Source organism: Sus scrofa, chromosome 6 (genome assembly GCF_000003025.6).
Source record: "Sus scrofa isolate TJ Tabasco breed Duroc chromosome 6, Sscrofa11.1, whole genome shotgun sequence".
NCBI lineage: Eukaryota > Metazoa > Chordata > Mammalia > Artiodactyla > Suidae > Sus > Sus scrofa.
Window position 1 is genome coordinate 152,677,545 of NC_010448.4, and position 23,914 is coordinate 152,701,458.

The 23,914-nt window shown below is 35.0% G+C and overlaps 1 protein-coding gene across 1 annotated transcript in view; it reads right to left on the reverse strand.

The window, feature by feature from the left end:
• HOOK1 (hook microtubule tethering protein 1) overlaps nucleotides 1–23,914 on the reverse strand; it is a 73,305-nt gene that overhangs the window by 41,427 nt on the left and 7,964 nt on the right. The window contains 7 exon segments of the mRNA XM_021097623.1: nucleotides 2,327–2,410; nucleotides 3,567–3,629; nucleotides 4,943–5,010; nucleotides 10,620–10,752; nucleotides 11,945–11,995; nucleotides 14,962–15,034; nucleotides 23,826–23,911. Of these exon segments, the coding sequence (XP_020953282.1) occupies nucleotides 2,327–2,410; nucleotides 3,567–3,629; nucleotides 4,943–5,010; nucleotides 10,620–10,752; nucleotides 11,945–11,995; nucleotides 14,962–15,034; nucleotides 23,826–23,911 (558 nt within the window).

Sequence of the window (23,914 nt, forward strand, 5' to 3'; positions counted from 1 at the left end):
CCATTCCTATGGAGTAATTCCTTTGGGCATCAGACTGTTTTCCCCAATTCAGTGTGTGGCCCTATCACATTTTTCTATCAGAAGGAGTCAGCCTCTTAATTTCTTCTTGGCCATCATTTCCACTCTTCCCCAGTCCAAAGAAAATGAAGGACTCAAAGGGTGATTTCTTTCTGACTGGGTAGACTGCAGTGAGAAGTCTCGAGATTTTTCCTCATTCCCAGGCATGGGCTAGGGGACAAAGGCAGAAGAGCAGGTTCCTGTTGTGCAGCACTTCTGTCAACACCATATGCCTGCTTCTTTCCTTGATTGCCTACTTTCAATTTAACTTCATTAGGTTATGCTCTTTTACTTAATTATCTGCCCTTGGTAAATTTCTCTGCAGCTTATTTTCTTTTTTGGTTTATTTGGTTAGATATTAAAAAAGAATTCCCCTCAAATTTTACAATCACATTCAGGTGACATACGATTAAAAGTAAACAATTTTCAAATATAATTTTCCTTATAAAATTGGGGTTTGTGTCATACACCTGTGTGAATTCCATACTGTTAAATTAATAACTTTTTGTTCTGTTTATATGCAGTAATCATTCGTTTCATGTGTGTAGCAGGTAGTTGAGTTGACCCTATTTCAACACCAAATTAAAAATGCCATAACTTGGGATGTCTACACTTTTCAACTAAAATCATTTTTACTCATGTTAGAAACACTGAAATCTTTTAACATGAAATTCTGTTATTTACTAAGTAAGATTTTCTTGGAAAACTGTACAGAGATCCTACGTGAGATTGGTAATATCTGAATGATTCAATTCTCCATTCTTTATCTGAAGTAACCTGGAGGATGGATATAAGCTTACTTGAAAATAAAACATCTCAGATGCTATGCATGTGTCTTATGACATGTGAGGCGGGTATGGTTTGGAAAGAAGAAAGGATAACAAGTAGAAGTTCCCCTAATTTGTCTGAGACACTAGCTTTGTTCAAATATACACATTGGCTTTGTTCAAACATAGAGGACTGATATTTAAAGATGATGTCAGAAGATCTGGATTCTAGTGCTGTCACTGCCCTTAAGTATCTGAGTCTTGCTAACCAAGTCATTTCTCTTCTCCTTATTTGCAAACTCCTAAAGGTTAGAAATATTACCCAGTCCTATCATTCTAGATATTTATCTCATCAAACAAGGATAATGTTACCACAATCTTGTCCTCATACTTTTCAGAGAGTCAACTATTTACGTAGCTCATAGTTTAAATGAAAAATGCAATTTATTATTGCATGTTATGATGGTACATTTAACCATAATTTTTCAAGACTTATTGCATAATTTTCACATATGCACTTTCATATAACAATAACAATATATGCGAACACATACATAGTCTTCAATGCCAGGCCCTGCTTTAAGGGCTTTATGTATGTTAATTCATTTAATCCTCATTATCACTCTAGGAGATATACAGTACTATCAAATAATTTCTCAAAAGAGAAAAATGACATATAGAGAAATTAAGCAATCTGCTTGAGCATATACAACCAGCTAGTAACAGGACTAGGTTCTGAATACAGGTTGCCTGGCTTGACAATCTACACCTTTAACCATTAACTATTGTCTTCCATGCCAAGTTATTTTGCTAACAAATATGTGCATATGAATGCAAGAATTATACACGTGTTCATACCCACGTACATGTTAGCAAAACAAACAACACTCACATTTATTGGGAGTCAAGCAGTATGTATTTTCATAAAAGACCCCACTTAATATTCATACCCTATGAAGTAAATGCTTTTATTTCCCCCCTCACAAAACAACAAACTAAGCCATAATCTAAACAGTTAGGGTTGTAAGATTAGAATGATCCTCTCAAAAAAGTAGTTAAGCCAGCAATTTTCAACTCTAAAATAAAAATTATAAGATTCACATTTGAATATTCAAGCTTATAATGAATCTTTTCTCTCTTTTTTTGTCTTTTTAGGGCTGCACCTGCAGCACATGGAGGTTCCCGGGGTAGGGGTCGAACTGGAGCTATAGCCAGTGGCCTACACCACAGCCACAGCAACGCAGGATCTGAGCCGCATCTGCAACCTACACCACAGCTCAGGGCAATGCTGGATCCTTAAGCCACTGAGCAAGGCCTGGGACTGAACCCACATCCTCATGGATGATAGAGTCATTTCCACTGAGCCATCATGGGAAATCCTAATGAACCCTTTCGATGGTCCCTCCATGAAATGAAACCCAACCTCCAAAACACTTTACCAATTAATTAACTAAAATAAAACCCTTGTAAATTTAAAGAGGACATTATTCTCAGATCTGTACCTGCATATCTAATTCTTGACATCGCTGCCTAAGTTCTTCTTTTTCTGCTTGTGCTTCCTGTAGTTCTTCTAGAGCCCTTTTAAGCTGAAAATGAAAATGTTCCAATTCTTAATACATCACATTTTGACACAAATTGAAAAATATATATTTATCACAATACATATATACACTGATGTTGGAAGTGGTTTTTAAATTTATTAACAAGTAAGTCTTAATATGTTGTTTTTGTATAAATATTAACAGAGTCTCATTACCATTTAAGGCCAAAGTCCTATAGAAATAAAATTTTACATAAATCTTTATGAAATATATAAAAAAAGTTTTAGAGGATGCACTATTTAATTTTATCACAGAAAAAAATTTAGAACATGGCATTTTGGTTGGTTTTTTTTTTTTCTCTCTTTTTCGGCTGCATCTGTGGCATATGGCCATATCCAGGCCAGGGATTGAATCTGATCCACAGCTACGACCTATGCCACAGCTGCAGCAATACCGTAGCCCTTAACCCACAGTGCCAGGCCAAGGATCGAACCCATGCCACCTCAGAGACAATGCTGGATCCTTAACCCACTGTGCCAGAGTGGGAACTCCTAGAACACAGCATGTTTAAATTTAAAATTTTTATAGAAAAAAATTATTTTAAGTTGAAATACTTCTTGAGATGGCTGATGACTCAAGGAAAGTCAGCTATTCAAATACATAACAGGAAAAGGATTTGCTGCATTTGCTTCTCCTCTTACCCATTCCCTTACAACTCAGATTGGGTTACACAGAGGAGAGTACCTTTTCCCCCATGTGAAACAATCGTGGAAAACAGTCAGGGAAAGGAGCCTTAAGTACAAGGTCTTTGAGCTATTTCTTCAATATTAGAGGAGAGTAACTGTGACAAAAATTATATTACCTTATTAATTAGAATTTAGCAGAATTTTAAAAATTGTCTACTGTTTAATTGTGCAACTATATAGGATGGACCACATATGCATTAAGACTAGCAGAAGGGAAAGTTCAATAACACTCAACTCTTCAAACATGATCATAAAAATCTATGGAGATTAATACTACTTGCATTCATGCAGGAATCCACAGTAATATTCAGTTGAGCTCTTATAGAACCATCTACCTAAATTTCATGGAAGAAAATAATCTTGTATGTACTCTCCCAGTAAGCCTTTAAGACAGTAACTGACAAAGGAACTCTATCACTGCTTTCAACATTTTCCTCACATACTGAAATACTCACCTGTTGTTCCAATTCTCCAACAGCATCATTTGTAGGAGAGCTCAAAATTTCTTTACTCATCAACTAGAATTAAAATAATATAATTAAGTACAATTAATAGATGTTTATGAAGTAAAAATATGTTTACCTGAAAGGAGAGTAAAATGCTTTAATTTTTCCTTGCCTTATTTGATAATCCTTATATTGTTCAAATAAAAAAATTATACAGGTTTAAGCTAAATAACACAACATTCAAGCATTATATTAGTAAGAACATAACATGTGCTTGAAATATGAAGATATATTTAAAATATTTGTGTACTGAAAAATTATAATCCAAGTTCTAAAAGATGAATTACTAAATAAAACTAAACATATTAAATAATTAAAAATAATTCTCCTATAACATAAATTAACACTTTTAAAATACAGCTAAAGATGGAAGTGATATGACCAAGTTCCTAATTTGAGAAATTTTACAGGTAGGTATTACAATCATATGAAAAAAAGAATTCTATAAAATAACTTCTTGCATACAAAAGGCAGATTTATTTATACATAGTGATGCTTTGAATTCAAATCAGCAATGCAAACTCAGAGCATACACACTTCTAAAGTCCCGCATGCTATCTTCCTCTAAGTCACGCCTCTTCCAAACTATGTTTTCCTCATTAACCCCCCACTCAACTTTCCTTCAGGCCACCTCTTCACTCCACTTCATCCCAGCCTTTTGATCTGATTTTAAGAATGAACAGGCACTGAATGGATTCTGAATCTTTATGGTTCACCTTAGCTAACTAGACTGGCTTGAATCCAGCTTACCTGACTCTAAAACTGAATCATCACTCTAGTTGCTCACAATTCTAACATTCTGAAAATACATGACACACACACACACACACTTAAAAATTTCAGAAAAGACTGCCCTAACTGGCAAGAAAAAACAGAAAGTATAAAAAATTCCTATCTGGAAAGAGGCTGTTTATCCTACTTAGTTTAAGTTATTTAAAGGAACTTGACAACATTAACTTTTTATGTGTTTGTTTTTGGCACATGCATGGCATGTAGAAGTTCTCTGGCCAGGGGAAAAACCCTTGCCACAGCAGCAACCGGAGCCACTGCAGTGACAATGCCAGATCCTTAACCCGCCTGTGCCAAAAGAGAACTCCTAATTTAACTTTTAAAAAGCAGAGGTATTAAAATTAGGTTTGAAATTCTTACAAGAAATTTTTGGGGGGAAAAAAAAGAAAGGATTACACAACAGCCAAAGATAAGTAAACATGCTGCAAAAAGCTAGTTTATACAGTAGTGAGATATACATCCATAAAATTTATATGAAGAGTTTTACATAATTTGGTTTTGGATTTTCATACATATGTGATCATGATACAACTTACCTCTTGAATAGCAGTCATGACCACATGTTGAACAGATTCTTCCAGTGTCATAATATTTTGAATATGTTCTATGATTAAAAAAAAATCAGATCTGAAAAAACCTACTCTTTATCCACAGTATTTTAGCCACTCAATTAACATAAAAGTTCATTTACTACACATAATTCTTTATGCAAGTACATTATTTTTCCATAAGAAATATGTCCATTGAAAGCAAATACACAGGACTGAAAATATTCATATAAGTATTTTTAAAATGTTTTAAAGAAAACCTTGGGAGTTCCTGTTGTGGCTCAGTGGGTTACAAAGCCAACTAGTATCCATCCATGAGGATGCAGGTTCGACCCCTGGTCTCGCTCAGTGGGTTAAGGATCTGGTATTGCCATGTAGGTCCCAGATGTGGCTCTGATCCTGCGTTGCTGTGGCTGTGGTGTAGGCTGGCAGCTGCAGATCCAACTCAACCCCTAGCCTAGGAACTTCCACATGCTGCTGGTATGACCCTGAAAAGCCAAAAAGAAAAAGAAAGGAAAACCTCTAATTTTCTTATAAGGAACAAAAAGAGAAGAAATTACAATTAATCTTAAAAACTATTATGACAGTTTTGTCTCTCTTGTTAAATATTCAATACTATGGGATAAATTCACATGTACAGGCATTCTAAAGAGATACTGCAAAAGTCCAGTTTCAGACCACTCCAATAAAGCAAATTCCACAATAATGGGAGTCACGTGAATTTTTTTAGTTTCCCAGTATATAAAATAGTGTATGTACACAATACTGTAGTCTACTAAATAGCAATAGCATTATGTCTAAAAAAAAAAAAAAACAATGTACATACTTTAATTAAAAATACTTCACTGCTAACGAAATGTTAAACATCATCTGAGACTTGAGAGAATGGTAATCTTTTTGTTTGTGTTAGTGTTGATGACTGCTGACAGAAAAGGGTGATGATGAAAGCCTTGGGTGGCAGTGGTGATTCCTTAAAATAAGACAACAGTGAAGTCGGCCACATCGATTGATTCTTTCTTCCACATACAATTTCTCTGCAGCATGTAATGCTGTCTGATAGCATTTTACCCACAGTAAAACGTCTTTCAAAACTGGAGTCAATCCTCTCAAATCCTGCTGCTGCTTCTAAGTTTCAGTAATTTCTAAATTCTTTGTTGTTGTTTCAACAATTTTCACAGCATCTTAACCAGGAGTGAATTCCATCTCAATAAACCACTTTCTTTGCTCATTTATAAGAAGCAATTCATTTGTTAACATTTTCTCATGAGATGGTAACAATTCAGTCATATCTTTAAGCTCTACTTCTAATTCTAGTTCTCATGTTATTTCTACCCCATCTGCAGTTACTTTCTCCACTCAAGTTTTGAACCCCTTAAAGTCATCTATGAGAGCTGGAATCAGCCCAAACTCTTATTAATGTTGGTATTTTGACCTCATCCCAGGAATCATCTCTTTTTGTAATGGCATCTAGAATGGTGAATCCTTTCCAGAAGGTTTTCAATGTACTTTGCCCAGATCCATCAGAGCAATCACTATTTATGGCAGCTATATAGAGTCTTATAAAATGTATATCTTAAATATCAAGACATGAAAATCAAAACTATGTCTTCATTGATGGGTTGTGAAATCGATCGTTTTGTTAGCAGGTATGAAAACATTAATTTTGTCGAACCTCTCTATCAGAGCTCTTGGGGGACCAGGTGCATTGCCAGTGAGCAGTAATGTTTGAAATCTTTTTTTGTGAGAAGTATGTCTCCACAGTTGGCTTAAATTAGTAAACCATACTGTAAACAGATGTGCTGTCAGCCAGCCTTTGTTGTTCCATTTACAGCACAGGCAGAGTAGATTTAGCATAATTCTTAAGGTCCTAGGATTTCCAGAGCTGTAGATGAGCACCGGCTTCGACTTCAAGTCATCTTCTCCACTAGCATGAGTCAGCCTGTTCTTCAGAGCCAGGCACTGACTTCCTTCTAGCTATGGAAGTCCTAGATGGCATCTTCTGCCAATAAAAGGTCGTTTTATCTATACTGAAAATCTGTTGTTTAGTATAGTCACCATCATTAATGGTCTGAGCTACATCTTCTGGATAACTTGCTGTAGCTTCAACATCAGCACTTGTTGCTTCACCTTGCACTTTTATGTAATGGAGGTACAGTTTCTTATCTTAAACCTTATGAACAACCGAGAAAGGTTAGTTTCAAACCTTTCTTCTGTGGTATCCTCAATGCTCTCAGCCTTCACAGAACTGATGAGTTAGAGCCTTGGGTCTGGATTCAGCTTTGGCTTAAGCAGCTGGTTTGATCTTCTATCCAGACCACTAAAACCTTCTCTGTGTCACTGCTTTCATATCATGGTGTGGTCACTGGAGTAGCGCTTTTCATTTCCTTTAAGAAGTTTCCTTCCCACTCACAATTTGGCTGTTTGGTAGAAGAGGCCTAGATTATGGCCTATCTTGACTTTTGATATGACTTCCTCACTAAGCTTGATCATTTCTAGCTTTTGATCTAAAGTGAGAGATATGTGACTTCTCCTTTCCCTTGAAGAGGCCTAATTTCAGTATTGCTGTGTATCAGAGATAGGGAGGCAGGGGAAGGGAAAGAGAAGAGGGAACAGCCGGTTGGCGGAACAGTCAGAACACATTTATGGCTTAGGTTTGCCATGTTAATATGGGTGCAGTTTATAGTACCACAAAACAACTACAAAAGTAACATCAAAAATCAAAAATCATGGGAGTTCCCGTCATGGCTCAGGGGTTAACGAATCCGATTAGGAACTATGAGGTTGAGGGTTCAATCCATGGCCTCGATCAGTGGGTTAAGGATCCGGCATTGCTGTGAGCTGTGGTGTATGTCACAGACATGGCTCGGATCCCGTATTGCCGTGGCTCTGGCGTAGAAGCTACAGCTCCGATTAGACCCCTAGCCTGGGAACCTCCATATGCCGCAGGTGCGGCCCTAAAAGGACAAAAAGACAAAAAAAATAAATAAATCAAAAATCACTGATCACAGGTTACCTTAACAAATATAATAATTATGAAAAAGTGTGAAATATCGTGAGAATTACCAAAATATGGTAATTCTTCAGAGACATGAATTCTTCAGAGACATGAAGAAAGCAAATACTGTTAGAGAAACAGTGCAATAGACTTACTGGACCCAAGGTTTCCTCGAACCTTCAATTTATGAGAAACACAATAAAGCAAAGCTCAACAAAATGAGGTATGCCTATGCTCAATGAACTCTTAACATCTAAGCCCAGAAAGTTTAATTTTATCAGCTATTTAATTCATTTTAGGAAGGTTTTCCATGAAGAAATATATATATATATATATATATAGCCTCCTGCAAATACCTACCTAACATACACCAAGTCTCACCTTAAGCGCAGCAACACACACACCTACACTCACAAATGTGGGAGTAGAGTAAGTTGATTCTCTCCCAGTCAAAAGAGTAGAATCATGAGAAGGTGTTTTTCATGTATTTACAGATTTAAATTCATGTCAACTGTATGTTCTCAGCTAAACCAATTTTCCAAAAATTTTAAGGACTGATTATTTTTTAATGTATTTATTATTTTAATGATTCTTCTGGAAAACTTCTACAAGTTCTCTAAATCTATTTGTGAAGTTAAGTACTGGACAGAGATTCTGACAGACTATGGTATCCACCTGACCACTAAATGCTATGGGGGTATGTGCAGGGGGGCAGAACTAACTAGAGGATGCACAAGCAATAGAATGATTTCCTTTAACTGGATTTTTTTTTATGATTTTTCTTTTTTCCATTAGAGTTGGTTTACACTGTTCTGTCAATTTAACTGGATTTTTTGGATAATGGGGTATTTGTTTCAAGTCTGCTGAAAACTTCCTAAAAATTCTCTCCCCATCAAGATAAACAGGGTACCATTAACCAAACTAGTTCATCCTTTCACTATTGAGACTATTTTGCAGTACTTTTGAATAGTTTTGAAAAAAACAATTCTCACCAAAAAGTATAATGATGTGGAAGTTGGTTTATATTGTAGATGTGTTTTGTTTCTAAATTTCAATTAAATTACTGTTTTTTTTTTCCCATTTATCAGCTTACTTGTACCTTAGAAAATAAATTCTATTAGATAATCCAGACATTTTTAATAATAAAAATTAAATTCTTTTTTCTTTATATTTACTGCTTGTTAAAATTTTATTTACATATCCAGCAATTTAGCTCTTTTTAATAAGATGAGGTCAAAACTGCCAAGTAATGCTTAGAACTAAATTATGAAAATACTATACACTATATCAAGACTTTTAGGTTGCAACAAAATTATAACTTAAAATATCAATTACAGCTTGGAATAGAAAGAACTTATTAACAACAGAAGACATGAGATAAAGGAATAGGTATTAAATAATACAAACAAAACTGAATCAAAGCCCAAAGTTGGTTCTTTGCAGATGACGATTAAAACTAACAAAAATGCTAGAGTTAAGCAAAAAGATGTTATAAATAACTAGTTACTGAAATAGGAGAAAAGTATTAAATAGAAAAATAAAAAGGACTGCAATAATAGAAAATTGCTAATTTATAAATGATTTGTCAATTTACATTTAAAAATTTATAGATGTTTCAACTTTCCACAAGAAATGTTTCTTACTTTCATTAAAAAAAACCCAAAACCTAATTAATACAAAGACCTTTAACATTATCTACGAGAAATAAAATTCTATGCAGAGGAACTGACTTGCCCTAGAAAAAAGCAGCCAGTTAATAATAGAGGTGGACTAATATCAAAATTTTCTGATACCCAAATGCTTTTTATTGATAAACTGCAGTTGGTTTCATGTATTTCATTTTCTCCTCCCTGAATTAATTTTTATTTCATTTAGCTTGTCTGATATGCTCTTTTCATTAGTTAGATAATACTGAATGTGTTGTCTAAGATTCTGGCGTATTTTATAAAATTCAGTATCCAATATTCTCCTATAAAGGTGACGTCCTAAAATCAAGTTTGGATGAATCCTTCAAAAATTATCAGCCAAAAATTTATCAAAAATTTTATCACCTACACTGATGAAAGCCCCTGAAAGTAGATCTTGGTCTGCTTAGCTTATCATTTTATTCTTTACATTCAACCAAAAATGTTCTTTTTGTACTCAGCAGGCTGTGGATCACCGTGTTTAGATATACCAGTACAGCACTCCAATTACATTTCTAGCATCAGGCTGCTTAGAGGGTATGCTGGACAAGCTTTCTGCTCAAAAGCAAAGAATCTCATCTGAAGAAGCCTGGGTTATAATTTAGCAGCTGCATAATCATTTATGAAAAATCTGAATCAAACTCAAGTTCTATTTCTTACATGTGAAATAAACAATGTATCAGATGAGTAAGTGCAACTTTTATTGAATATCCACTAAGTACTAAGCACTGAATATATTAAATTAAGCTAATTAAACTAAAATCATTTCATTTAGCCACTGAATATGAATCTCAGAATCCAGGTACAATTAAGATACTGAAGATTTGTACCTTTTTAATGACAGAGCTGTGCTTGAATTCAGATCTGGCTTGCATTTCAGGGTGTTTTCTGGCAACTTGTAATAGTACTTTTTTATGCCATTTCCTACAGCAATGTAGATTGTTTCTAGAAAGTAGTCATCCTCAAAGGATTGAAATGCACTTACCTTGCTTCTTTTCACAGTTGACAGCACAACCTAAAATAAGCTGGAGCAACCTCCCAAGCTCCACAGAATCTGAACATTCAGTTATCTGGTTTAAATCAGGGATAAGTTCTTCAGAAATCTGTTGCCCCAAAAACTGTAGTGTTGAAAATAAATTAGATTACTCATTTATGTAGGCTACAGAGGATTTACTACATCTAATTATTACAAGGAAAATAAATTATAAATATGTTCATGAAATGACTCAGATAAATTAACAAATTATAAATCCACGATTATTGACTAAAAACAGTTAGCAAAGTTCAAGCAATCCCCCAAAATTTGAGAACCAACCAAAAGCAACTAAAACGGTTTTATATCAAATATCCTTTGGTCCCAATATCAGAGAGAGGAATTGTTTAAGAAGGCCCTGACCTGATCTATTACAATAAAACTTATGTCTTTCCCATAAAAATAAGCAGATTTACATTAAGTCAGAGAATATCCATAATATTTTGATATACGTTTGGTGAACATAAAACCACAAAATAAGCCATTATGATTTGACAAATGAACAATAAATCTAATGGATTAATCTTTACTAACCCTATTTTTTTTAGGATTTTTTTTCAAGTTACTAAAAAGTATTCTCGACTTTAAAAAAAAAAAAAAAAAGAGAGCTTCGAAGTGAGTTTTAAGCATAAATGAATTAAAAATTTTTAGTCCTAAAATTATTTGGAAAAAACTACAAGTTCAATTGTACGACAACTTAAAAAAATAGAAACAAAATTCTTTAATGGCAAAAATCAAACCAAAAGCTTTCACACATTAAATAATAAACTTTCTTATATCAAATAATCCTACTAGAGAATTTGTTATGATGCTAAGAAAATAAAAACTACTCGAATAATGTACTATCTAATGTGACTTTAATACTACTTTATTTTGCATTTTCTTCCCCATTCACTTGCAACAACCATAATTTCATAGAATCTTTGCTGTTGTTTACACTGGAATATCAAAATAATGCTTTAAATAATCAATTTAACTAAAAGGTCTAATTTATAGCACTGCATAAAATCAAATTATATACAGATGAAAGTTTATTTGAGAAAATAATCAATTTAAAGAATATCAATATAGAAACATTATTTACAAATCAATGCATTAAGTTTTAGCCCTTTTATGTTCACAAAATGTGAGTGTTCTAAAAATGGAAAAAATAATATATTCCAACTAGGAATTACATTCTACTAAAATGTTATAAATGAAAAGTCAAGTCATTTTTAGTGTTGATATAATTATCATGAAGTATTTCATATTTAAAGAAAGTCATATGATTTTCATACCTCATTATAATAACTCATAATTCCTTGAAGCACCTTCTTTAAATTACTAGCCTAATGGAGGAAAGAAATAATTAAGTAAATCATTTAATATTAATGAGAGAAAAAGAAATGTATGTCAAGGTGGAAGACAGTAACGACTTCCCCTGATAAAAACGACAGCAACAACATCATATATTAGAGTTCTACTAATACAAACACATAATTTTTAACTGTCAAGGCTTCATTCAGAGTCTGATTAAAATGTCTTCATGCTTACACAGTTTAGCCAGAATAATTCTATTTAAAGTGAGCCACAACAAATTCAAGTAACAACTTAAAAGATTTAGCTACAAGCACGTTCACCTTCAGTCATGAGTTGAGTATATGGGTTGAGACTTACTCTGTGCCACAAATAACTAGAAAACAGGACAAAATATAAGGGACGTTGTTTTCAAGCTTTAGCACAAAGACAATAAAACACTAGTTTCTGAGAGAAGGAAAACTAAAAGCATGCACTCTACACTACTCTAAGATTTCCTCTAGAGACAATTTTCGTACCATGGCATAGGGAGGTGAAAACTAAACAAAGCTGTGTTCTCTGGAGTTGAGAAGATAGGCACCAGAGTTCAGTAAAGTCAAGGTAGTTGGAATTTGCATGATGGATAAATGAAGAGCTGAAAGCTATGGAGAAAAAGAGCTCCAGAAATCTGCATAGTAGTTCCATTGACACTTTGGCTGAATACTAATTTGCATGTACATGGATGAAACTCGATGAAATTAAACAAAAATAATTCCAAAAAAAAACCAACAATCCAAGGAGTTATAAACTGAATAACTACTGAAGACTGCACAGGGCCAGAAACTGTTGAAATTCCCACCAGCCAGAGCAAGGAGACCATGACCGTGCTGTATGGACAAACATTCACTAAAGACCCCAAAAAGGTCACAACTTAGCAGTGAGTCCAATCTAGCCCTAGAGGAGAAAATAACTCTAGAGTTGCCTTCCACTGCCCCATACCTTTGAAAGGATTAAACTGATTCACAATTATCTTAATTTTAACTACCTGTAAGAACAAAGTCCAACACTCTTTAAAGGAATACAAAAAACCAAGCACTCACAATAAAATTCACACTGTCTAGCATCCAATAAAAAATTACCACACATGTGAAGAAGCAGGAATATGTGGACTATAATGAGGAGAAAATTCAGTCAATAGAAACAAGCCCAAAAATGAGAGACAACACAATTAGAAGAAAATAATGTTAAAGCTGCTAGTTTAAAATGTTCAAGGATTTAAATGATAACAGAAATGTAAGAAAATATTTTTTTTTAAAAAAGAACGAAATAAAGAGATTGTCGATGGATAAAAAAGTAAGACCTACTAGGTGTTCATATCACTTTCAACATAAATACACAGACTAAAGAAGAGAAAAAGATATACTTAGCAAAAATAATCATAACATAACTGGAGTGGCTACACTAGTATCACACAAATTTTAAACTTCTAAACAAGAAATACTACCAGGGATCAAGAAAGTTATTTCATAATGATTAGTAGATACATTCATCAAGAAAACATAAAACTTAGTGCATATAAACTAGATAACACATTCAAATTACATGATTAAAAAATTAGTAGACTTCAAAGAAGAAACTGACAAATCCACAGTCATCATTAAAGATTTGAGGACTCCTCCTTCCTTAATTGATAGCATAATCAGACAGAAAATCAATAAATATATAAAAGATGCAAACAGTACTATCAACAAAGCTGGAATAATTCATATATGTAGAACTGCAGAATACATGTTGCTTTTAAGTGTATATGGAATATTCATCAAGAGAGACTACATATTAGGTTATAAAATAAGTCTCAGTAAATGTAAAAGAATTCAGAGTATGCTCTCAAACTAAAATGGAATTAAATTAGAAATTAATAAATAAAAGAAAGATGCGTAGAAAATCCTCAAATATTAGAATATGAGGAGTTCCCTTCATGGCTCAGTGGTTAATGAATCCGACTAGGAACCATGACGTCATGGGTTCGATCCCTGGCCTGGCTCAGTGGGTTAAGGATTCAGCATTGCAGTTAGCTGTGGTGTAGGTCGCAGACGTGGCTTGGATCCTGCATTGCTGTGACTGTGGCGTAGGCCAGCGGCTAGTTCTGATTAGACCCCTAGCCTGGGACCCTCCATATGCTGCAGGTGTGGCCTTAGAAAAGACAAAAAAAAAAAAAAAAAAAAAAGAATTTGAAATGTCTACTTCTAATCTATCTAAGGGTTAAAAGAAAAATCACAAGGGAAATTACCAAATATTTTAAACTAAATGTGTCAAAATGTGTGGGATGTGGCTAAGGCAACCATTCGGGAAAAATGCTTAAAGCTGATGACTGAGAAGCAAGAACAGTAGATGCAGAGAAGAAATAATAAAGATCATAAAGGAAATTGATAAAATAGAAAAGAAAAGCTAGTTCTTTGGGGAAAAAATTTTTAAAAAATGAAAAAAACCAAGCCAGATTTATGAAGAAAGAAAATATAAAGAACAAAAATTACCAATGTTAGAAAAGGAAAGAACAGAAACAATTCAAACATCCATCAACAAGCAAATGGCTAAGCAAATTGTAGTAAGTCAGTGTAATGAAATACTCCTTGGCAAAAAAAATAATTACTAATACAGGCAACAAGGATGAGTCTCAGAAACATTACACTGAGTAAAAGAAAACCAAAGACACGTAATGTCTGATCCCATTTTTTATGGAACTCTAGAAGTGGCATCTACAGGGACAGAAAGATCTGTGGCCACTTGGGGCCAAGTCAGGAGGAAGGACTAATTGGGAAGTGGCAGAGATTCATGTTTTGGGTTAATGGAAAGGTTCTGTAGCTAATTGTGACAGTGTAAGAACATACAAAAGTGTCAAAATCCAAACTATACACAATAAAATATACCCTTCAGTTAATTTAAAAAAGACGACTTAGGCCCAGTGCTTGTTTTAGAACCACTGCTGGGATCAAGTACTTCTAGCATCCGTTCTGCATACCTTTATTCTCCAGTTGTCACCAATATCCTCTTTAATTCGGCTTAACCAAGATTCATTGAACCAAGCCATATCGCTACAACAAAAGTACAAATGCTGAATATTAAAACCTTTTTATTACATGGAAATTATCAAATTTAATCAGTAGAGAAAGTTATTTTCCAACTTAAAGTCTGTCCTCAATAAGACTAGCAAATATTTAACTCATTGAGTTTTTTGGTTTTTTTCTGAGGGTTTTTTTTGGAATTTCTCATTATGAATTAAGTCAAGAACTCTTCAATTTAACACACATTTACTAAGTATCTCATACTGGACACCCCAGTAGCAGAGAGATGTAAAAGTCCCAATCATAAAGGGAAAAAAAGAAAACGATTTGATGTGCCTATTATGCATCAAGCACTGTGCTTCATGTTCTTCCACGTTACTTCATTTAAATATCATAGTAACTTGGTAAAGGACCTATTATCCCCAATCTTACTCCTCAATGGACTGAGGATAAAACAGTATTTGCTCCAAGATATACTAGTACATGGAAAAATGTAGTAATAACTTGTAAAGTTAAGTCCTATATTGATGCTGAAGGCCAAGAGAAAAAATTGTTAGGTCAAATTTTTATGCATTTAATAATAAGGTCTTTAACAATAGCATCTGACTACAGTGAACTCTAATAATATACTCAATTCTAAACAAATACTTAGGTGCTTCATCTGAGTAAGCAATTGAAGATTAATATGAAGATGAATAATTTCTTATCTTGATTCTTAGAGAAATGGCTATTAAAAGGAGAAAGTAAAGAGCACAAATAACCATACCCAAAGGACAATGTGATGAATGCTTTAAGCAGCAGGAAATCACAGAACAGGACGTCCTGTTGTGGTGCAGGGAAAACAAATCTGACTAGCATCTATGAGGATGCGGGCTCAATCCCTGGCCTCACTCAGTGGGTCAAGGATCCAGTAGTGCTGTGGCTGTGGTGTAGGACAACAGCTATAGCTTTTATTCGACCCCTAGAGTTTGGGAACTTCCACATGCTGTGAATGTGGCCCTAAAAAGAAAAAAAAAAAGAAAGAAAGAAAGAAAAAGAAATCACAGAATGGTAATGCTAGAAGAGGTTTTAGAGGTCTTTTCTGAATTTGTACTTTACGGTTCAGCTAACTAAAGTGAGGGAAAAGAGATTCTTACCAAGGCAGTATTATGAATTCCAAAATGCAAAGCTGAGGGAGTTCCCACTGTGGCTCAGCTGTAACAAACCTGACTAGTATCCATGAGGATGTGGGTCTGAACACTCACTTCACTCAGTGGGTTAAGGAACTAGTGTTGCCATGAGCTGTTGTGTAGATTGCAGATGTGGCTCAGATCCTACATTGCTGTGGCTGTGGCATAGGCCAGCAGCTCCAGCTCCAACTCCGATTTGACCCCGAGCTTGGGAACTTCCATATGCTGCAAGGGCAGCCCTAAAAAGTGAGAAAAAAAAAACTGAAACTAGAAAACAGTGCCTAGCTTTTCAGAAATCATGCTGCCTCAGATGTGCTAATCAGAAGATATCACTTCTGACAGGAATAACCAGAAATGGTTTCACCACTTTCAATTCATTTATTGGAATCTGTAACCATTTTCTTTTGAGCAAATTAATATTCACTATTCTCAACTTTTCTCAGATACTAAGGCTATAATTACCAAAATAACTTGGCTAAGTGCATAAATAATATTTCTAACCAGGTATTTACCAGAAAAGACTGAATTCATTTAATGAATCAAAATTCTCAAAGTAAATTTACATTTTTTTGACATCAGATTAAGTAACAGGAATGACAACTATGATGGTTAATTTTACGTGTCAATTTGGCAGAGCCAGAGTACCCATATATTGGTCAAATATGCTTGGCTGTTATAGTGATCAATATATTTTCTATGAGATTAACATTTAAATCAGTAGACTTTGAGTAAAGCTGATAACCCTCCATAATATGAGTGGGTCTCATCCAATCAGTTGAAGGCCTGAAGAAAAACTGACCTCCACTGAGAAAAAGGAAATTCTCCCAGCAGACTGCCAGTGGAATACAGCTGCAACATCAGCTCGGCCCCAGATCTGCTGGCCTACTTATTCTGTGGATGTTTTGAGTTGCAAGCCTACACAGTCGCATGAGCCAATTTCTTAAATCTCTTTCTTATCCTGTAGGGGTGTATGTGTGTGTGTTTGTACATACTATTGTATACACACACATTTTATTGGTTTTATTCCTTTGGAGTACTATGACTACTACACCAGTCTTCTAAGTTACCCTTAAAAAAAAGCTTCATATATGATTCCATAATTCTGTAATTCCATTGTAATTACCTTCAGAAAATGGATCTGGAGGTAACCTCTTTTAATGCTCCCTCCGGTATTCCTACTTGTCTTCCTTCCCTTCTCAAGTCAACTTCAACCCTATTTCTTAGAGTCTGTTCAGGCTGCTATAGCAAAATATCATAGACTGGATGGCTTAAACAACTGAAATTTATTTCTCACAGTTCTGGAGGCTAGAAAGTCCAAAATCAAGATGCTAGCAAGGCAGGTTTCATTCTGAGATCTCTTCTCCTGACTTAAAGGTGCCACCAACTTGGTGTGTGTTCACATGACCTCTTCTCTGTATATGTTTATAGACAAAATGTGAGCTCTCCAAATTCTCTTCTAATAAGGAGTTTAATCCTGCTGGATCATAGCCTTGCTCTTATGACCTTGTTTAATTACTTCCTTAGAGGCCCCAACTCGAATACAGTTACAGTGGGAGTCAGGGTTTGAACACACAAATTTTGAAGAGATATAAGCATTCTGTTGGTAATATGCTAATGGAGAAATACTTTCTAACTTCTCCATAAAAATGTATCTCTTGCTCCCTTTCTTATAAACAAATTCATCCTTCTCAAGCAATGATAATGGCAGCCAACCTTTCCCATTAGTAAACCTGATATCCAATCTCAGAACATATCCTTCTTTCTACTTTTTTGCACTGCCACACCTACATGCCTTAAATAGGCATTTGGCTGCAAAAACTAGCTCCTTTTTTCTAGTACTTCCCAGAACTTCAATGAAATTAAAGAGACACCAAATAAGAAGGGAACGTAAAACTAAGGGAGTGAAATGTGGTGCAACTGTTTTCTAAATAAAAGTTAAGTAAGACATACTACATGATCATTTTCTAACTCCACCCATGGTAGTTGTCTTCACAATTTTACCAACTAAATACAGGTAATAATAAATGCTTACTGGTTACTAGACACAGCATAGGTGTGTTGCTTCAAGGGACACCCTGAGACCACTCTTCTTAAATAATCAAAAGGCCTTCTGCACTGAACACATCAGATTGTGATCTGCACTTTGGACATGCATATCTGACCTTTCATTTATTAACACCCCAAAGTCAAAATCTATCAGGAGGAGTTCAAGGTATTAGACCTCAATCATTATAGCTGGCTGAGGGCACTGATTTAGTCAGACCAAAGTGATAAAAATCTGAGCTTTGCTATTTTACTCATTATTTGATTTTACAAAAGTCATGTTACCTCTATAGACCTCTACTTCCTCATCTATAAACTGAGAATAAAAAGTAATGTCACAGAACAGTAAAAATAAAATGAAGTATCATATGTACAGGGTATACAACAATGTTTGACATTTAGTAAATACTCAGATGTTGGCTACAATGATTTATTATTTTAAGTGCTCAAATATCTACTAAATGAATCAATGAATGAACATTTAAGTGCATAATACTTGAGGTCTCTAGATATTCTACATTCTCTGTCTCATTCTTCTCCCTCTTGTAAAAATGTCTAATCAAAGGCAATAGAAAAAAAAGCAGAGAAGTTATCTGGTGCTTAAAGTGACAAAGCTAAGCCTTTCTTTTGGGGGAAATAGCATGCACTATTCATAGCTGTTATAGGTTGAATTATGTCCCCCAAAAAGATATGTTCAAGGCCTAACCCCAGGTACCCGTGAATGTGACCTTATTTGGAAATAGGGTCTTAAAGATGTAATCAAGACAAGAGGTAGTCATACTAAACTAGGGCAGCCCCCAATCCATTGTGACTGGCGTCCTTCTGAGAAAAAGATAGAGGACACAGACACAGAGGGAAGAGGGAGACAGAGACTGCAGTTCTGATGCCACAAACTAAGGGATGCCTGGGGCTACCAGAGACTAGAAGCAGCAAGGAAGGATCCTGACCTAGAGGTTTTAGAGGGAGCACGGCCCAGCCAATATCTTGACATAGGACTTCTAATCTCTTGAACTTTGAAAGAACACATTTTTGTTGTTTTAAACCACTCAATCTATGGCACTTTGTTATGGAAACTCCAGAAAACTAAAAAAATTGTAGCTATGGGTTTTTCCCCATGTATTTTTAAAATAACAACAGTTTCTACATTTTAAAAAAGAGATACATATTATGTATTCGAACTAAAGATAATTATTAAAGAACTGTGGAATCTGAGTAATAATTCCTTGACTTACCAAAGTCATATACTTTGGGAACTGATTTTTAAGATTTTATTATTCGAAGCATAACTGCCTCAGGTAAATAAAGAATTTTTCATTAAATTTTGCTTTCCTTTTTTTGTTTGTTTTTTGGGTTTTGTTTTTTCAGAACTTATGTACACCATGGTGACCATAGTTAACAAGACTTTATTGTATATTTGAAAGTTGCTAAGAGTATATCTTACAAATTCTCACCCACAAAACCACAATGAAACAAAAAGGTTACTATGTGAGGTGAAGATATGTTAACTACACTTTTGTGGTAATCATTTTACTATATATACATACAGAAAATAATTGTGTTGCACACCTTAAATTTCCACAAGGTTATATGTTAATTTTAATCTCAATAAAGCTGGAAGGACAAAACAAAACAAAAACAATATAGGAGCATGCAGAATGTTAACCAACACAATCAGCAGGCATTTTTTTCTTATTCTCTTCTACAGGGTTTAATTAGCAGAGAATTAGATGTCAAATTACGCATTTACAGTAAGATATATTTTGTAGAAAAGAAGATAACACCCATATCGGTTTAAAAAAAGTGAAATACTAAAAAAATTAGCTGATCATATAGAAGGCATTCAATCTAAATATTTTTAAATAGCAATTTTTTTGTGTTAGGACATTGACATTTAGGAGTTTTCATTCATGGCTCACTGGGTTAAGGATCTGCCCAGGACCTTCTGTATACTGTGGGCGCAGCAAAAAAAATAAGTATTGATATTTATATACACAAAATATGCATACATATATGTGTGTATATTCCCATACATATGCATACATATTTGTATTTTTATGTGTGATATCTACATTGTGTGTTATGTGAGCTACTGCTCTCTCTATGCGAATTACACACAGGATGGCAAGATTCTACTTGTAAACAAGTAAGCCTGGAGTTCCCGTTGTGGCTCAGTGGTTAACGAATCCGAGTAGGAACCATGAGGTTGCAGGTTCGATCCCTGCCCTTGTTCAGTGGGTTAAGGATCTGGCGTTGCCGTGAGCTGTGGTGTAGGTTGCAGATGCGGCTCGGATCCCGCGTTGCTGTGGCTCTGGCGTAGGCCGACGGCTACAGCTCCGATTCGACCCCTAGCCTGGGAACCTCCATAAGCTGCAGGAGCGGCCCAAGAAATGGCAAAAAAAAAAAAAAAAAAAAAAAAAAAAAGACATAAACAAGTAAGCCTGATGGGTTTAATCACCACAAACAATAAGCCTCTTTAAATCTGTTACGAACAGCATTTTAATACATTTTATTAGTAGATGTACTTCCTTAAAAAGCAAGGATAACTTCTTCAGGGATAACTTTGATGTGATTTGATGTAAATCACAACAGTCAATGATGCAATACATAATAAACTGTAACATATATAAACAAGTGCTTTGAGGTGTCAAAGAAATATGGTAAAATTTGCCCTTTTAGCAGGAATATGATACACTGACCCAACTAGGGGAAAATGTATGTTCTCAGTTTCACTCTCTGGATCCAGACTTCTGAAAAGCTGGCCAAACTGGAAGGAGGTTCAAAAGGAAAAACACACTTACATTGGTTCTCATATGATAAGGCGTCTTAGACATCTAAATACATGCCAAAAAAAAAAAAAAAAAAAGGCAAATGAAGCAAAAAAGAGGTTTAGGCCCAATTTTAGATCACTGTCATTTGTTTTATAAACAGCTCTTTTTCTTTCATGAAGAAAGAGACTTTCTGACTGGTTGGCTCTTTCATTATTCCTGCAGAAAAGCTATAAAAAGACAGTAACAGACAAATGAGAGAACAAACAGAAAAAAAAAAAAATCAGAGACTGAGGATCAGCAATAAAAACAGAATCCAACACATGCAAAAATGAGTTGGTGATAAAGGATACAGTTTAACTAAAACTGACCTGAGCCTATTCTAAACATCTGGTATAGGGCTAGTGTATAGGCGGTCAAAGAGCCATATACATCACTGTGTAATGGTAAAAATGGGTCTCACCTACTGTACTGTGGTATATATAAAGCTGTATGGGTACATACAGATGGTATCTTTGGATGGCACTTTGAAGTGAGTGAACATACACCAGGCTTCCATCTATACCAATTATACTGCAGCTACATCTACTCCAATACCCACAACAATGGGAAAGGACAAGGTCATACATCCTAACAACAATAACGATGACTTTCCCATAAAATCAAGAAAGGTCCACGTTCAGAAGTCTAGTTCTGACCAATTAAATCACTCTGAATAAATAAGAGTATAAATAAATAAAACAAGAAAATTTTCTCTTTCCTTAGAGCCACACCTGCAGCATATGGACGTTTCCTGGCTAGGGGTCAACTGGAACTGCAGCTGCTGGCCTACGCCACAGCCACAGCAACAGCAACTTCGGATCTGAGCCTTGTCTTGTCCGCAACCTACACCACAGCTCACAGCAACGCCAGATCCTTAACCCACTGAGTGAGACCAGGGATCGAACCCACATCTTCATGTATACTAGTCAGGTTCATTAACAACTAAGCAATGACAGAAACACCAAGAAACATTTTTAAGGAGTTCCCGCTGTGGCTTGTCAGGTTGAGGACCCAACACTGTCTCTGTGAGGATGCAGGTTCAATCCCTAGCCTCATTCAGTGGGTAAAGGATATGGTGTTGCCACAAGCTGTGGCACAGGCCTCAGCCGCAGCTTCCACTCTACCCCTAGCCCAAGAACTTCCCTATGCCACAGGTACAGCTGTAAAAAGGAAAAGAAGAAGAAAAAAAAAAAACATTTTTAAGTAAGCAGAGGAGTAAGGCATATTTTAGAAAGACTGCCAAAAGAATGTTAACATGCTAAATTTATCTTTTAAAGTGTTAAACTTGAGTTAACCATAAAATCTGTCTATTTTAAATCGTTTTGAAGATTCCAAGTAACAGAGATTATGATATTGTTTTAAGTTGTTTTTCTAAGAGTGGTAAAGGATTTTTGCTAACCCATCTACAGGGTTTTTCAAAGTCAATCATAAAAACCTTTACAAAATGAAGGCAATCATTAAACAATTTCTTACACATAAAATCATGTAGCAGAGATAGGATTCTGGCCTGATTGAAGATTTATTATCATAAAAGTAAGCTAATACAAAATCAATATGACTATTAATTAATAAATTTTGATTACAGAATTGGCCCTCTTTGTCCTACTAGAGGTATGGCTCATATTGTAGACACTATACCCTAATTCTTACAAAATTTTTGGCAAAAATTATGAAATAACAAATTTGGAACCTTTGATATTGTTTTGTTTTTTTTTTTTTTTATTTTCCCACTGTACAGCAAGGGGGTCAGGTTATCCTTACATGTATACATTACAATTACAGTTTTCCCCCACCCTTTCTTCTGTTGCAACATGAGTATCTAGACATAGTTCTCAATGCTATTCAGCAGGATCTCCTTGTAAATCTATTCTAAGTTGTGTCTGATAAGCCCAAGCTCCCGATCCCTCCCACTCCCTCCCCCTCCCATCAGGCAACCACAAGTCTCTTCTCCAAGTCCATGATTTTCTATAATTATATAAAGTGGGCCCAACCCAAACAGAATCACTTTACTGGTAAAAGTTCTTCAGCATTTGCAACTTCAAATTTCATTTATACAACATTTCATTAGTAGTGGATTCCTACAATTACTACTATTACTTCAAATATAGATTTAAAAATTTTTTTTGTCTTTTGTCTTTTTAGGGCTGCACCCTCACCATATGGAGGCTCCCAGGCTAGGGGTCGAATTGGAGCTGTAGCAACTGGCCTACACCACAGCCACAGAAACATAGGATATGAGCCATGTCTGTGACCCACACCACAGCTCACGGCAATGTGGGATTCTTAACCCACTGATCCAGGCCAGGGATTGAACCCGCGTTCTCATGGATGCTAGTCAGGTTCATTAACTACTGAGACACAACGGGAACTCCATAGATTTTATATTTAATATTTTTTCCAAATCCAGTATTTTATGTTTCAATTACCTCAAAAATAATAACCTCCATGCACTGATACCCTAAAATGGCAATAGTATAGCTGAAGGAAACACTATAAGAAATTATACCACTCATTTAACCTGTTTCTTTCCCAGTAACTATAACTTATGAACATGACCAAAAAAGGTTTAAAATTAACATCTCTTGAATAGATAAGAATCCTGAATGCATCTTATTTAATTGAGATGTATCTCCATGAACAAACAGAAATAATCAAGTGGTAAACGTTTTTGTTCCCTCGATTCAAGAATGCCTGTCTTCACTGAAAAGGATGAAGTTTCAATAACTTTAGAATACAAGCCTAAATTTTCTTCCTTGAAACCAGGCTTACAATTATTTCAGCAAGAGTCTCATTACTACTTACATTTGATGAAGAACTTGTGCCATGGCAACTCCATTAGTCAGCTGTTTGACATCCTGACAAGGCGCAGTAGTATTGAATGTCTGTAGCTA